At 38.8% G+C, this 17553-nt stretch overlaps 1 protein-coding gene across 1 annotated transcript in view; it reads left to right on the plus strand.

Moving 5' to 3' along the window:
• The window catches only part of HADHA (hydroxyacyl-CoA dehydrogenase trifunctional multienzyme complex subunit alpha), a 46023-nt gene that overhangs the window by 1090 nt on the left and 27380 nt on the right, over positions 1–17553 (plus strand). Inside the window, exons 2-7 of the mRNA XM_029938153.1 lie at positions 8509–8550; positions 8644–8714; positions 9995–10128; positions 12671–12809; positions 13798–13917; positions 16067–16169. Of these exons, the coding sequence (XP_029794013.1) occupies positions 8509–8550; positions 8644–8714; positions 9995–10128; positions 12671–12809; positions 13798–13917; positions 16067–16169 (609 nt within the window). The remainder of the gene's footprint in view (positions 1–8508; positions 8551–8643; positions 8715–9994; positions 10129–12670; positions 12810–13797; positions 13918–16066; positions 16170–17553) is intronic.

Below are 17553 nucleotides of genomic sequence, written 5' to 3' on the forward strand. Positions count from 1 at the left end.
TAGACACATAGCTGGGTCTGTGGGAAGGGATTAATTTTGGATGAGTCAGTCTTTTTCTGCTTTCTTATTTCAACCAGTGTTTTTAGTCTCCGCAGGACTGCTGTGTGTGTGTATAGCAATCATACTATTACAAAAAATGGAAATGTAAAGATTGGAGAAGTGTTAAGAAAATAGTCACCCATTTTCCTAATACAGTAACTTAGCATTTGGTCATGCTACCTTATTGTTCTGTCTTGTTTTCTTTTCTATTTTCCACATTTATGGTTTAAGGCTTTTCGAAAATCAAACGTGTATGTTTGAACTAGCCTCCACGTTGGTTTTAAGGTACTTCTTATGGATCGCAAGCCGGTTTAACACTGAGCTGGTAGTCAGGTCATTTGGTTTCTGGTCACTAATGAGCTGTGTGACTTTTAACAAATATCTTAGTCCAACCGAGCTTTATTATCCTTGCCTTTGAAATCAAAGAGACTTTGGATTTTCGTAGACATCAGAAATAATGTGAAAGAGCAATTCAAAGCATTTAAATTTGGAGTCTGACTTTTGGACTTGAATCTGGCTCTACTTTTTATTCTTTAGTGACCTTGGGCAATTAATTTCTATGTCTGTTTTCTCATTTGTGAAATGGGGAGTAATACTTTTGTGAACCTCAAAGGAGTTATTTTTAAGTTTAAAGCAATTTTTCATTAAGTCTCAGCACATGCTGCTATTAACTCTTTCCTGCCCTGAAGAATTGTGATTCTATATATCTGAGAATAAGTGACAAGCTTAGCTTTTCTATATTTTGTATAAAAATATATATACCCATATAAATGTTTATATATTTTACATTGTTTTCACCAATAAGAAAATGTGGCTTATTATAGTTATTACCCCTTTGAATAGCAATTTAGAATTTTGAAACATGTCTAGAAAGTGAATTCAAAATTACCTGCACACCTGGATTGCCATGAGTCTAAATGAGTCTGTGCCACGGTCATTAGCAAATGTTTAATGAGATTATAACAATTAGTGGTGGATGGGTAAATTTTCTTGAAACTGATTTGTAATCCTCAAGATTTTAACCCATTCCTCCCCCTCAAATGCTGTAATCCTAAATATGATTGTCAAATGAAAGCCACAACTTGACCTAGGTATCTTATTTAATTCCTACTCCTCAGTCTAAATTTCTAATTATGTATGTGGTAAAATAATTTCACAGAAAATGAATTAGAGGAAATACTGTAGTAGATGATGTATTTATTTATTTATTTATTTTGCTGGTTATTCCCTCAGGAATTTTTAAATTTTTTTTTAATATTTATTTATTTTTGAGAGACAGACAGACCATGAGCAGAGGAGGGGCAGAGAGAGAGAGAGGGAGGCACAGAATCCAAAGCAGGCTCCCGCCTCTGAGCTGTCAGCACAGAGCCCGACACAGGGCTCGAACCCACAAACTGCGAGATCATGACCTGAGCCAATGTCGGACGCTTAACCAACTGAGCCACCCAGGCACCCGGATGATTGATGTGTATTTAAATTTGACTCGCTTCTAGGACATCTAGGTGGCCCAAACTGATTTCGGCTCAGATCATAATCATGTGGTTCAAGAGTTTGACCCCTGGGTCAGGTTCTGTGCTGACAGCTCAGAGCCTAGAGCCTGTTTCGGATTCTGTGTCTTCTTAGTCTCTCTCTGCTCCTCCCCTGCTCACACTCGCACTCACTCTCTCTGAAAATAAACATTTAATAAATAAATAAATTTGATCTACTACCTTAATCCTGTCTATTCCCCCAGCGTTGAATATTGAAAAGAGCTTTTGACTATATAACCCAAGTAACACTTTCATGTTGAAATTTTGTGTCAACATAATCCAACTCTCTCCACTGCTGTAGTTTTAAGTCTTGTAGGTGTCTTTTGAGTTACATTATTCGGATGATTAAGAAGTAGGACAAAGGTTTATCTCTTTTGCTGGCACAGTTGATATAGGCTAAAGTTCAGCTAGCTGCCCTGGAGTAAGCTATCCAGATTTGGTAATGGATAAGGCTAGATTCTAAAAGCAAAGCTACCTTGTAGCTACTAACTTGATTTAGTTGACTGTAGTTTTAATTCCTTTCAAGATACATTTGTACATTTATTTTCTCTTCATTTTTTTGTCAGTTTTTTGTCTCTACTGTGGTTTGAAATAGTTTCGAGATATGTTTGTACACTTATTTTCCTCTTTGTTTTTTTGTCTTTATTGACTTAGAAGAGGTTTTGTGTATATATGTATGGGTATGTTTGCAGCAAAGGTACATTAGTGGTAAGAATGTATTTAAAGTGGTTTGATTCGGAAGGGTGCCTGGGTGGCTTAGTCGGTTAAGCGTCTGGCTTTGGCCCAGGTCATGATCTCACGGTTTGTGGGTTTGAGCCCCGTGTTGGGCTCTGTGCTGACAGCTACCTCAGAGCCTGGAGCCTGCTTCAGATTCTGTATCTCCCTCTCAATCTGACCCTCCCCTGCTTGCTCTGTCTCTGTCTGTCTCTCAAAAATAGATAGATAGATAGATAGATAGATAGATAGATAGATAGATAGATAGATAGATAGATATAAAATGGTTTCATTCATGGGTCGCCTGGGTGGCTCAGTTGGTTAAGCATCCAACTTCAGCTGCAGACATGAGTTCAAGCCCCACTTGGGGCTCTGTGCTGGCAGCTCAAAGGCTAGAGCCTGCTTCAAGTTCTGTGTCTCCCTCTCTTTCTGCCCCTTCCCCACTCATACTCTGTCTCTCTCTCCCTCAAGAATAAATATTTTAAAAAATTTTTTCTTAATAAAATGGATTGATCCATAAGCTAGTGAGCAGCAACCTGCTGTCTCAAATAGTTGGTCTTTAAAAGTGCAACCTTTTTTTTTACATATTTATGTTTGTTGTTTTTTGACTGTCTTTCCACCTCATTCCCCCACCCTGCATTCCCAGTCAATTCATCCCCACTCTCATCCACTCTACCCTGTTCTATTCCTGTTCCATTCCCTGTTCCCCTTCCACTGGAATTGCCACTTAACAGGCAAAGTCCTTTTTATGCCAGACCTATTTTCACTTCTTCCTTTATCTCTACTGAGGAGGAATTGATTCTTCTTATGATATTCTTCCTGATATATATAATCCCCTGCAGCTGTAGAATGGAAGCTCCACAAATACCAGGATTTTTATCTTTTTGTTCAGTCCAAGTGCCTAGAACAGTGCATGGCAGTGATTTTTGTTGTTACTGAATGGATGAATGACTGTGAGATGGTATTGGAAGAGTTTCCCCCATTAGTTGGGGGAATGCAATGATTAGAGAACAAAGTAGTAAAAAAGAAGGATCAAAATTGGCGGGGAAGAGAAGGATCATTCCGATGGAATCTCTTGATAAGGCCTTGTGGAAAAAGCTGGGGCCATGATACAAAGAAAGAAAGAAGACTAATAAATACAGATGATACAGATTTTAAAAGGATGGGAAAGTAGCACAGAGAAGTGCATCATTAGAGGCCTGGGGGTTAAGGCATGGCTGGCTGGCTTCTATCTTAATTTACTTGGTTGTAGTACTGTGACTTATAGATACTTTTATAATTATTACATCACTTTTATTTCTGTCTTTATAAGAACGCCAAAATGCTCTAAGAGACTTGTTCATGGTTATATAGCTAGTAAATTATAAACTTGATGGTTGAACCCAAGTCTTTTAATTCTCAGGTCCTTTGTCTTTGCTGACTTGGATTGCTTAAAGGTAAATGCAGAAGAACCAAAGATCACCTCACTTTGGTGCTTGTGTCATCCACACAGTTTTCTTTTTTTTAACATGTTGCTTGTCTTTCAAACCAGTATACAGCTGCTATTTTCTGTGCCTTCTCTTCTCTTCCTCTCCATTAAAGAACTGCAGGATAGAGGGAAAGAAGGAGGAAGCAAGAGCCTTGGCTGCTGCTGATAGTGCCACTCCTAACCCACTGCACCATCAGTGGGTTCTCCATGTCAGTGGCTCCCACATGCCTACTTGTTTGCTGTTTCAGTTTCCTTTCTAAAAAACGCAGATTCCGAGGCCCAGTCCCCTTAAATTCTGATCCTGTGGGTCTAGGTCGTATGTTGCCCAGACATTTGTGAGTGTATGTATTTGAGCCTCGCCAGCTGATTCTAATGCCTAGAATCACATCTCAGTACTGCTATGAGACTCTCAGTCCAGCTAGATATGTTGCATTGTCTTTTGGGTCCTGCTTTGGCCACGTGTATTAGTTCCCTAATCCACAAGGGTCCCTGCCTCCTGGTCAAATGTAGACCACCCTCATTTTTGAAATGGGTATGATTCCATGATTTGTTTCTAAATCATGTAGAAAGTACTTTTGGTAGAGTTGATATGTAAAATTGTATTTAGAATAGTACCAGGACAGGGGCACCTGGGTGGCTCAGTCAGCTGAGCCCACAACTTGCGCTCAGGTCATGATCTCTTGGTTCAAGAGTTGGAGCCCCACATCGGGCTCACTGCTGTCAGCCTGTCAGGGCAGAGCCTGCTTCAGATCCTCTGTCCACCTTTCTATGCCCCTCCCCCACCTGCATTCTTCCAAAAAAAAAAAGAAAGGACTACTACCATGTCATAAAATGACCAACATGTTTTATTTTATTATCCATTACCTTTGATTATCACAGCATGCTAATGCAGTCTTAGACTCATATTTGAGATCCCTCAAATTCTAAGCCAGAAGAAGGTAGGGGATTTGGAGAATGAGAGAATCACAGAGAGAGACGGGTGGTCATAGGCTGGAGGAAAGGTTTAGTTGCTGAGAGGTTGCTAGGGATTTTAATCTTTTTTAAGTTTATTTATTTTGAGACAAAGAGAACATGATTGGGGGAGAGTCAGAGAGAGAACTCCAAGCAGGATCTACGCTGTCAGCACACAGCCCAGCATGGGGCTTGATAACATGGGGCTCAATACCATGGGATCATGACTTGAGCCAAAATCAATAGTTGGATGCTTAACTGACTGAGCCACCCAGGCGCCCCAACCTTTTTCTTTGTTTTGTTTTTTATTAATAGCACTCCTAGGTTAGGCAGGCACTCCATACTCTCCTAAGTTATGCTTGTGGATTCCAAGACCATATATAGCCCCTAATGTGGTCCAAATGTAGTATATTTCATTGAAAATTAGATATAAAAAAGTTTTAATACTAGTAACTAAGAATGATATAATGACGGACTATTATTCAACTATAAAGAATAAAATCTTACTACTTGTAATAACATGGATAGCGCTCAGCAAAATAAGTCAGAGAAAGACAAATACCATATGAACTCACTCATGTGGAATTTAGGAAATAGAACATATTGGGGCACCTGGTTGGCTCAGTCAGTTAAGTGTCTGATGTCAGCTCAGGTCATGAATGATTCAAGGTTTGTGGGTTTGAGCCCCGCGTCAGGCTTTGTGCTGACAGCCAGAGCCTGGACCCTGCTTCAGATTCTGTGTCTCTCTGTCTCTCTGCCCCTGCCCTGCTCGTGCTCTCTCAAAAATAAATATACGTTAAAAAATTTTTTTAATTAAAAGAACAGACTAGCAAAGGAAAAAAGCAACAAACCAAGAAATAAACTCATAACTATAGAGAACATACTGAAGGTTACCAGAGGGGAGATGGCTGGAAAGGATGGATGAAATAGGTGTTGGGGATTAAAGAGTACACTTATAATGAAAAAAGATATAAAAGGAAAGAAATTAAATTTAGTGTATTAATTGATAGACATAAATATACATAAGTTATTTTAAAAAGAATGAAATAACAAATACTGAGGGAAAGCTAACACAATTGGAGGAGATACATGAAGGAATCACTGGACATTATTAAAGCACGAATTCTTGGGGCGCCTGGATGGCTCAGTCAGTTAAGCATCCTACTTGAGCTCAGGTCATGATCTCACAGCTCCCTGCGTCGGGCTCTGTGCTGACTGCTCCGAGCCTGGAGCCTGCTTTGGACTCTGTCTCCCTCACTCTCTCTGCCCCTCTCCCATTCATGCTCTGTCTCTCTGTCTCTCTCTCTGAAAAATAAACATTTAAAAAATAATAAAGCACTAATTTTTTATTATATTTGACATTACTTTAAAACTTCTGCCTTGTCCTGGGTACATGTGGTTTGTGCGTACTGCTATTATGGTTAATGATTACTAAGGGATGATTTGTTTCTATCTTTAGAGGTAAAGAAAGAAAACTTTTTTCTAAGATACTGGACAAGGTTTGGAAGACGTGGTAGGGAGGAGTAAGGAGGTAAAGAGGTACAGTTTGAAGTGGTTTACTACGGTTTTTTCCATTGGATATTCTTTCCTGCTTTGTCAAAGATTAGTTGGCCGGATGTTTGTGGGTCCATTTCTGGGTTCTCTATTCTGTTCCATTGATCTGAGTGTCTGTTTTTGTGCCAAGAAGTGGTTTAATATGGTTTGAAGTGACGTGGTTTGAAGTAAAGCATGAATATGGAAGAGAAAGGAAGAAAGAGCAAGATGTTTTTCAAGAATATGGAAGTTGTAACTAACAGATGTGGACCCTGTGCTGGCCCCCAGAATAGCTTAGTTACTGCCTAGACCAAGATGTTTGGATGAGAGCAGGGCAAGGGTGACCCTTTAATGCTAGAAAGGAGGTAGGGTCATCCCCAGACCAAACTGAATCTCTGCCTAGGAATTTCCCAGTGTTCCTTCCCTTCCGTCTATAGTCCATTTTGAAAGACCCTTTGGTTGTGATGGCTTGTGCTCAGTATATCATCTCATCATTATTATGCAGGAGAGCGTAAAGTAATGAAGTGATTAGGAAAAAGGGAGAAGAATAGCTGGTCTTTGTCACCCCCAGGGTAGGAGTATTCTTGGTGGGGTGCAATATAGACCTGTTCATTTAAAAATTCTTAAAACAGCAGAGTGTGACTGGACTATTCCATAAATGGCCAGTGGTGCCCCTTGATTTCACTTTAAGTTTTTATTTGAATTGATTTAATTTTTTTATTTTTATTTGAGCTTATTTGAATTTAGCTAACATACAGTGTAATATTAGTTTCAGGTATACAGTGTAGTGATTCAGCACTTCCATATAACACCCAGTGCTCGTCACAAGTACGTTCCTTAATCACCTTCACCTGTTTACCCCATTCTCCCACCTACCCCCCTTTTGGTAACCATCAGTTCTCTATAGTTAAGAATCTGTTTCTTGGTTTGCCTCTCTCTTCGCCCCCCCCAACTTGTTTTGTTTCTTAAATCCCACATATGAGTGAAATCATACAGTATTTGTCTTTCTCTGACTTATTTTGCTTAGCATAGTACTCTGTAGCTCCAATATATATGGTTTTACTTTTGATCATTTCTCCAGAAAAACACAAGAGGATGTGGGGTGCCTGGGTGGCTTAGTTGAGCATCCAACTCTTGATTGCAGATCAGGTCATGATTCCATGGTCATGGATCTAGCCCCGTGTCAGGCTCTGTGCTGAGCATGGAGCCTACTGAGAATTCTTTCTGTCTCTCTCCCTCTCCTCTTTCTACCTCCCTCTGTCCTCTCTCCCCTGCTTGAGCATGCTCCCTCTCTCTTAAAAAAAAAAAAAAAAAAAAAAAAAAACAAGAGAGGACATGGTTCAGATATATTTGGGATTGACATTATGGATCGCTTTGTAGATTACTTATTTCCTAGCGTATTCATTCCCTATTGCTGCTATAACACATTTCCACAAATTTCGTGTCTGAAGCAATACAAATTTATTATGGATGTCAGAAATGAGTCTCATTGGGCTAAAATCAGAGGTGTCGGTAGGACTGTGTTCCTTCTGGATGCTCTGTGTTCATTCTGGAGAAGTCATTTCCTTGCCTTTTCTAGCTTCCAAGGCTGCCTGTATTCCTTGACTTCTTCAAAGCCAGCAAAGTAGGGCTAAGTTCTCGTGTTGCCATCTATGTGGCTCTTTGACTCTCTCTTCTTAGTGATTACATTGGGCCCACCTGGATAATCCAGGCTACTCTCCCTATGCTTGGGTCAGCTAATTAGCAACTTTAATTCCATTTGTACCCATAATTTCCTTTGCCATATAACCTAACATATTCACAGTTTCTGGGGACATGGAAATCTTTTTTTTTTTTTTAATGTTTATTTTTGAGAGAGAGGGGGAATGCGTGCACAAATGAGGAAGGGGCAGAGAGGGAGGGAGAGAGAAGTATCGGAGGCGGGCTCTGCACTGACAGCAGAGAGCTCAATGTGGGGTTCGAACCATGAGATCATGCCCTGAGCAGAAGTTGGATGTTTAACCAACTGAGCCACCCAGGAGCTGGATATCTTTGAGGGGGCATTCTTCTACCTATCACATTAGTATCTGAATAATTTTATAAGCTGATAATTAAAATGGAAAAGATAGAGTAGTCACTATCATGGCCCAGAATACATTAATCTCATTTTGGGGTTTTTGTGGTTCTGAATTCCAGCTTTGATATATTTAGCAGGTACTACAGAAATTCTGTTTTAATTTTGTAATTGAATTTGAATCAAAATAGTAATTAATTTTGAATACCTTTTTCTTGTAGGTTATATCTCCCGCAACTTTTCAGGGTCCTCTGCTTTGCTAAGTAAGTTTGATTTCTTGTTGACATGCTTACATTGCTTTTTAGATTTGTTAAGCCATAAACATGTTTGCAAATAAATTATCCTTCTCTTTTTAGCCAGAACCCATATTAACTATGGAGTCAAAGGGGATGTGGCTGTTGTCCGAATTAACTCACCCAATTCAAAGGTACCTAATTTTACTTATTGCGGTCTATTTCTGCTAACTACATTCATGAATCCAGTGCAAAATAGGAAAGAAAGAAATCCACTAGTCTGACAGTAATCCATTATATGAATCTGTAGTGATGATAGTTAGTTTGACAAAATTGCTCAAAGAATGCAGTTTTCCAGAGCAGAAGTCCTTGACTAAGAATTCCTTCTAGTTGACCTTAGGTGTCAGGTTAACATCAAGGACTATGAAATTAGCCTTCTGTGTAGAAAATGGAGGTGATTTACTAGATAAGAACCAAAGTGCACATTTTGTTTCTAAGAGTCAAAACTGACCTACCCATTTAACTACCAGGTTGTTAAACCTGCTTTCTTCATTACCTGCCTATTGTAGTTATTATTCATAGAAAATTGGCTGGGTTAAATATGGGTGTTAAGCTTACTGAGGAACTTGAATGACAGTGCAGTTCACATGTTGGAAGTCAAATTCTATTCAAAGTGGACCTTCATTTGTTTTTGGCAACTTCAACAAAGCATGCAGCATTAATCCAGTCTTTGCCGAGAAGACGTCTGTTGCAGGAGCTTATGCTTTTCCTCCATCTAAAATTGATGTTGAGTTTTATTAATAGAGGGCTAGAGGGAATAGCAGGACCTCGAAGGAAGCAGTTAACAACTGTCACACATTAAGGAAAATAAGAGCCAATCTCCCTCACTAGAGTAAATTTTGGTACCCATTGACCAATGATTCAAACGTAAGATATTTTTTTAGAATTTTCTAAGTTGAGCATTATTTCTGAACACAAAACCAACACATGCTCACAGTGGGAAGTTTTAAAGCTATAAAGAAGAACATAACAAATCATTGATACTACAAACCCGAAGGTAGCCCACTTTTGACATTTAATCTAGTTTCGCCAAATAATATTTACCAAGTAAGATCATACTATAGGTCTAATTTTGAATCCTTTTTTCTTCATGTTACACAAACTTTTCCATACCAACAAATGTATGTAGACTTATTTGAAGCCTGCATATGTTTCAAACTCTTAGGAGTATGACCCTGATTCCTCCTTTGAGTAGATCTTATCTTTAAAGGCAGGGTGCTTATGGTTGGCCAAAGCTGAATAGAAAACTCCTGGGTTTAGAGTTTTTTTCCCCCTGCCTCTCTTTTTCTTGCTCCTCTCAGTATAGTCTGCTGGATAAACACATCTCCAGGATCAAAAGAGCATTTCCTGCTGATTTGCACATCTGGTACTTCAGATTTAACCCCTTAGGTTTATATGCACTTCTCTCTGGCAGGTGAATACGCTGAACAGAGAGCTGCAGTCGGAGTTCATGGAAGTGATGAACGAGATCTGGGCGAGCGACCAGGTCCGAAGCGCCGTGCTCATCTCGGCGAAGCCAGGCTGCTTCATTGCGGGCGCCGACATCAAGTAAGGGCTCAGAAATTTGAAGTCCCCTTTATCTTGCCTAATAATCTCTTTCTTAGGCCTCATCATTCCTCCACTGAAAAGAAGATAGAAGTAAATTCTCTGAAAGTTTTCTTTTTTTAAATTATTTACACAAGTGTATTAAAGGTGATAAGAAAAAAAAAAGAGGGGCTTTATTGCTTAAACCTTGTAAGACTAACCTTTCCTTAAAGAACCGAAAGCAGTTCTAATAAGAATATTTGAATAGACTCAAAAATGCTATAAAATTAAGCCGATAGTGAGGTGTCCCTCTTTTTTTTTTTTTTAACTCAACAAACCAGTAAATACTTAAGTTTGAAAATGCCTTGTTAGCAAGGACTTGGAGAATTGAGACAGTTAATATTTTAACAGTAGGAATGCCAGTTGGTACAGCAACTTTGGAAAACATTTTGGCAGCATTTAATCAAATTGAACATGCATGTATCGTATAATTCAGTGATACTCTTAGCTATACATGCTAGAGAAATCCTACCCTTTGTTTTTAAGGACCCACTTATGAGGATGTTCAGCTGTGTGTAGTTTAACATAATGAAGAATTTAAAGGAATTAAGTGTCAGTTTGGAAATAGATAAGTAAACTGTGGAACTTTCACATAATGAAATAGTACAAGAAAGTTCAAAGGAATTAACTAGATTCACAACATAATGTTAGAATTTAAATACATAATTTTAACTTTAAAAAAAAGCGAGTTGCAAAGTGTTCTATACAGTGTGTAGTTTATATAAACATTTTAATGTTTTTATTTAAGTTTATTTATTTTGAGAGAGAGTCAGAAGCACTGACATTGTAGAGCCTGACACACGGTTTGAACTCCCGAACCATGATGTCATGACCTGAGCTGAAATCAAGAGTAGGAAGCTTAACCAGCTGAGCCACCCAGGCGCTGTAGTATATGTAACCATTTTAAAATCACACATACGGGGCGCGTCTGGGTGGCTCAGTCGGTTAAGCATCCGGCTTTGGCTCAGGTCATGATCTCACGGTTCGTGGGTTCAAGCCCCGTGTCGGGCTCTGTGCTGACAGCTAGCTCAGAGCCTGGACCCTGCTTCAGATTCTGTGTCTCCCTCTCTCTCTGACCCTCCCCTGCTCACACTGTTTCTCAAAAATCAATTAAAAATTTTAAAAACAAATAAATAAAATCACACATAAAATGTCTTATTTATGGATACAAATGCATAGTTTCAGGGTAAATAAAGTGACTATTAAAAACTTGAGGTTGTCAAAGCGAACGTTAGTGATGCAGCTATATTTTTTTTTATGGTAAGATTGGGCATATATATTTTGTTTACAGTTCTTTTAAGCATTTATAAGGAAGTGAGATGCTATCTTAGTGTTTAGTTTAATGGTTTAAAATGTTAACAGTTGTTAATTCTGTCAAAATACGAGCATTTGGTTATATTATTCTTTGTACCTTATGCAATGATAGCCAGCATTCTAGGCTAAGTAATTTGTACCTAAGGTGTTTGTATAGTTTTAAACCTTGTGTTGTGTACTTTTTGTTTATGTATAGTACTTAGGAATTTATAAATATTTAATGTGTATTTTTTAGAATAGTCAAAATTATCTGTATCAAGTGCTTTTTCTTCTAGCTCAGCTATTTGAGCCCAGCACGACACTGATGTGTCGCTGAACTACCTGGCTATAGCTTTCTGTATCCATAGGAAGATACTTCAGCTTCCATGAGACTAGCTGAGCAGCTCCTGGTATATAAAATGACAAAAACTAGTTATCTGTGATCAAACGTAGAAAATCCTCAGTTTAAATGTTTTCAAGAACAGAGTAACAAGTGACACAAACTGGAATGAAAGGACATTGAGTACAACATTAGTGGAGTGGGCCATTTAAAAAAATTTTTCTTAATGTTTTTTTATTTATTTTTGAGAGACAGAGACAGCACAAGCAGGGGAGGGGCAGAGAGAAAGGGAGACACAGAATCTGAAGGAGGCTCCAGGCTCTGAGCTGTCAGCACAGAGCCCAACACGGGGCTCGAACCCACGAACTGTGAGATCATGACCTGAGCTGAAGTCAGCTGCTTAACCAACTGAGCCACCCAGGTGCCCCTAAAGTGGATCTTTTTAGTCATTAGGAGATCTATAAACAAACTGGAAAGCTTTATTTTTTTCCTTCTGTCATTTAGATTACCGTTCAGTCTGAGAGTTACTTATAGTGAACATGTTTAATGTGATAGTGAAAATATTTACCAGAAGATGATTTTTCTCATGTACAGAGTTTTGTAATCTAATGATTTTTTTTATAGAAAATAAAATTTTGTAACATGTTTTGTTTCGCATTCTCTGGATCCAGAAATCTAACATTCTTTATGGAAAGATGATATAGCTGATGTTAGTGCTGAGGCAAAACCTTCTTAAACTTCTGAGTATTTGAAGATTCACTATCAAATATTGATATTCGGTAGGGTAAGGATACAGTGGATGAGGTATTGAACAAAGTAAGGTGTAATCTCATCTTTATTTCTTTTCTCTTCTTGCTTTCATGTTTACTGCAGCATGTTAGCCTCTTGTAAGAGCGTTGAAGAGGTAACACGAATATCACAGGAAGGCCAGAGAATGTTTGAGAAACTTGAGAAGTCCACAAAGCCTATTGTGGCTGCCATCAGTGGATCCTGCTTAGGAGGAGGACTTGAGGTACAGGTTTTTTCCAAAGTTGTTGAGACCCTTTTGAGCATATTGGTGGGAATTACAAGCTGCTACTGTTTTGCCTGCAGAAAGTTCTTAGAGGAGAATCAACTTTCATGTTACTTGTCAAACTTCTGGATAGGTTTTAATCCTTATTCTCCTGGCACAGAGCAAGTAAACCAAAGTGTGATGTTTTCATTTTTATAAATTTAGAAGTTTTAAACTAGATCTCTAAGGTCTTTTTCAGTTCCAAAACCTGGTTCAGATTTGCAGGACAAAGATTCAGAAGTGTGATTCATGCTCTTGAGCTGCTTAAGTCCAGGTCAGACACACAGCACATAATATGTGTTTAAGTGCTTTGTGAGTAGCGAAGATGGTGAATAATGTTCGATCTGGGAGAAGAGATGCTTACTAGGCTGGAGCATGTAGGAAAGGAGAGGGAAAAATAAAATAACATATATTGAGCATTTATCACATGCTGAGCTCTGTGGTAAACACTTTGGTGTATATTAGTTAAGGAAACCTATGCCTGGTCCTAAAAGATGGGCAAGAATTTGATTAACTGGGAAATAGTGAGAAAAAAAATCATTCCCCCGATGGGCATGGTATGAGCAAAGACAAAGGTGAGCAGAACCTAGTAGGACATCATAGGTAGGCCTGCACGGCTGGAAAGGAGGGTCTCTAGATGGTGCAGGCCTTCCTAACTTGGCGTGCAGTGGAAGGTGTGTGCACTTGTCTACTGAGAGCTTCCAGAGCTTTCAGCAGATTCTTAAGGAGATCCACAACCCAAAAAAAGGTTAATAAATTAGAGGGGAAGTATGAAATAAGGCTAGAAAGATAAATTATAGAAAGCATCAAATGCCAGCCCAATGAATTTCAACTTATTCTGTGGGCACATTCCTGCATTATAAGTGATCTTTAGACCCTCACCTAACCTAAGGCCTCATAAATTTACATTTTCTAACATTCTTATTTTCTTTCTTTCATTTGTTTGAAGCTTGCCATTTCCTGCCAATACAGAATAGCCACAAAAGATAAAAAAACAGTATTAGGTGCCCCTGAAGTCTTGCTGGGGATCTTGCCAGGAGCTGGAGGCACACAAAGGCTGCCCAAAATGGTGAGTGTAAGCCCCTTGTGACTGTAAGAACCTCATTACCTATAGGCCCCTTTAGATCTGTTTCCTCTGGCACAAAAGGCACAATATGGGTATTCATTGTAGGATTTAGAACCAAAATAAAATGTGAGTATATAGGATCAGTAACAAATTTTAGGGGCACTTGGGTGGCTCAGTCAGTTAAGCATCCAACTTTGGCTCAGGTCATGATCTCCTGGTTCGTGAGTGCAAAGCCCTACAGTGGGCTTTGCACTGACAATGCAGAACCTGCTTGGGATTCTCTCTCCCCCTCTCTCCCCTAACCCCCTCTCTCCCCTCCCCACTTGTGTGCATGCACACATGCACACTCACTCTCTCAAAATGAATAAACTTAAAAAAAAATAACAGATTTTATTCCTGGTGTTTAGTTTTTCAATTCCACTTTTTATTTTTTTAATTCCTTCCTTGATCAAAATGATTGATCAAAAGGGCATATGGGTGACTCAGTTAAGCGTCCAACTCTTGATTTGGGCTTAGGTCATAATTTCACGGTTCATGGGATCAAGCCCGAATCAGGCTTGCTTGATATTCTCGTTCTCTCTGTCTCTCTGCCCCTCCCCTGCTCATGTGCATACTCTCTCTCAATGTAAATAATAAAAACATTTTTAAAAATTAAAAAAAAGATCTTTAAAAAAAATTATTTGATCAGGGTTCTTTGTTAGTACCTAAGGAAGTATAAAGGTAAATAAGATATATGTCTTTCTGGAACTTTTAGTTTTTTAAAGATATTATTTATTTTTTTTAATATTTTATTTTTACCATTTTAAAGATTTTTTTTTTTAAGTTTGTTCTTAAGTTTATTTATTTTGAGAGAGATGGAGCGTAGGCAGGGAAGGGTAAAGAGGGGGACAGACGATCTGAAGTGGGGCTCTGTCCTGACAGCAGAGACCCCAATGCAGAGCTCAGCGAACTCACAAACTGTGAGATCATGACCTGAGCCAAAGTCAGATGCTCAATCAACTGAGCCCCCAGGCGCCTAAGATTTTATTCTTAAGCAATCTCTACACCCACTAAGGGACTTGAATTTAATCCCAAGATCAAGAGTTGCATGCTCTACTGACGAAACCAGCCAGGTGCCCTTTGAACTTCCAGTTTGATTTGTTCCTCTTTGCACAGTACCATCTTACCAGTTTTTCAAATCCATGGGTCATATTTCATGATAAATAAAAGAGGCAGACCTTTCTCCTAATTTGGATGATCTCATTGCTGTATCCTGTAGAACCAGAGACCAATCCGGCTTTTGAATTCTTAAGGAGAGGGGAAGAATAGTCAGACCTAGAGGCCGACAGCTTTGGGCACCATTGATTGCTCAGTGAAAACAAGGCTCAGCAGAAATACTCTTTGTAGGGAAGTTGATATCAGCTGGTTGCAGAAAAATAGGAAGATTTATGGTATTAATTTTCCGATAATAAGCAGTGTTCGTTCCTTCATTGAAATGGTCAAGAGGATTTATTGAAAGAATTGATAAGCTTATGTGGGCATAGAAAATACTGCGGAGTTTCTTTTGTTGTTTTGATGGCATTTGAATGTTGCTAGAAACCATTCTTCTAGTACCTGCATAAGAAGCCTTAGCTGAGTTCTATTTTTAAGCCTAAAATTTTTCTTACATTTTTTAAAAAAATGTTTATTTTGAGAGAGAGAGAGCGCGTGCGCACATAGTAGAGGAAGGGGCAGAGAGAGAGGAAGAGAATCTCAAGTAGCTCCGCACTGTCAGCGCAGAGCCTGATGCAGGGCTTGGTCCCATGAACCATGAGATCATGACCTGAGCCCAAATCAAGAGCTGGGACATTCAACCAACCGAGACACCCAGGCACCCCTAAGTGCAGAATTTTAGGAAACATGAAATTATTTTACCACCTTATCAATTCCATAAGACAGAAATCTTAACATTTGAATTAAAAGAAGAGATACAGACATTTTAGCTTCCACTGGAGGTGTCTAATCCCAAAAGTTACCTGAACGTGTATTGGTGTGTAAAAATTAACTGATTGGTTGTTAGCATAGAAATCTGGCTTGTTTTCATTTTAATCTTTGCTCATTTGAATGATTTATAAACTATAATTGTCACTCTGATATTTTTTCCCCTGTACTCTGATCCTTGCTTGCCTGTTAGGTGGGTGTGCCTGCTGCTTTTGACATGATGTTGACTGGTAGAAACATTCGTGCAGACAGAGCAAAGAAAATGGGACTGGTTGACCAATTGGTGGAACCCCTGGGTAAGTGGTAACATGGCTCAGAGTTGGTCCTTATGAACTTATTTGTTAAAGATTTAATGTCTTAGATATTGGTTAGAGTAAAATTCAAATTTAAGAAATGAGTCATTCTGAAGAGTGAAGTTTTCTAAATATAGCTAATACTAAATCGTTTCCAACATCACCCCAACTTCGTTTTATAAGTTGGACATCAAGAGTGCAGAATTGAATCATGTCATTAATTTTGGTTCTTAAATTACCTGTATCATCATTCATAATAACCTTCCTTCAGTTTTATGCGTCTGTTTTAATAATGTGATGGTATGAAACAACCTGAGGATATTACCAGTAGTTGACATCTACAATGTGCTACTTCCGTCCGCACAACTTCTTGTCCTCATCTCACCCAAGGAAACCACTCTTCTAAATTATGTATTTGCCACTGTCTTACATTTTTAAAAAATCAGCCTTAATAAGCATCCGACTCTTGATTTCAGCTCCAGTCATAATCTCGTGGTTGTGGTTGTGGTTGTGGTCGTGAGAGCAGGCCTCGTGTCGGGCTCCACGCTGGGCATGGAGCTTGCCTTAGATACTCTCTCTGCCCCTCTCCTTCCCATGCATGTACACTTTCTCTCTCAAAACAAAAACAAAAACAAAAAAAATGGAGATGTTTATGTAACAATAAATTTACTAATTTTTAATATGCACTTTGAGTTTTGGCAAGTATATATAGCTGTGTGAACACTACCCCAATCATACAATAGATATTTTTAGTATATAGCTTTTTGTGTCTTCTTTCATTTAGCCTAATGTTTTTGAGATTCATCTATGTTGTTGCATATATCAGTAATTACTTCCTATTGTTCAGTGTTATTCCATCATATAGATAATATCATAATTTGTTTATCCATTCACTAAATGATAGAAATTTAAGTTGTTTCCAATTTGGGTCCATTCAAAATAAAGCTGTTATGAATATTCATCCATAGTCTTTATGTGGACATATATTTCATTTCACTTGGACAAATACCAAAGCGTACATTAGCTGGATCATATGATGTGTTTGTTTAGCTTTTAAGAAACTGTCAAACTTTTCTCAAAGCAGTTATACTGTTTTGCATTCCTACCAGCAGTGTATGGGAGTTCTAGTTACCAACCACTTTGCAAGGTGGTTCTTTTTAATTTTAGACCTTTTTCTTTTGAGAGAGAGAGAGAGAGAGAGAGAAAGCGAGGGAGCATGAGCAGGGAAGGGGCAGAGTGAGAGAGACTGAATCTTAAGCAGGCTGCACGCTAAGTGTGGAGCCCAATGTAGGGCTCAGTCTCACAACCACTAGATCATGACCTGAGCTGAAATCAAGAGTGGGATGCCAGGCACCCCTAATTTTAGACTTCCGATAGAAGTGTAATA

Source organism: Suricata suricatta, chromosome 4 (genome assembly GCF_006229205.1).
Source record: "Suricata suricatta isolate VVHF042 chromosome 4, meerkat_22Aug2017_6uvM2_HiC, whole genome shotgun sequence".
NCBI lineage: Eukaryota > Metazoa > Chordata > Mammalia > Carnivora > Herpestidae > Suricata > Suricata suricatta.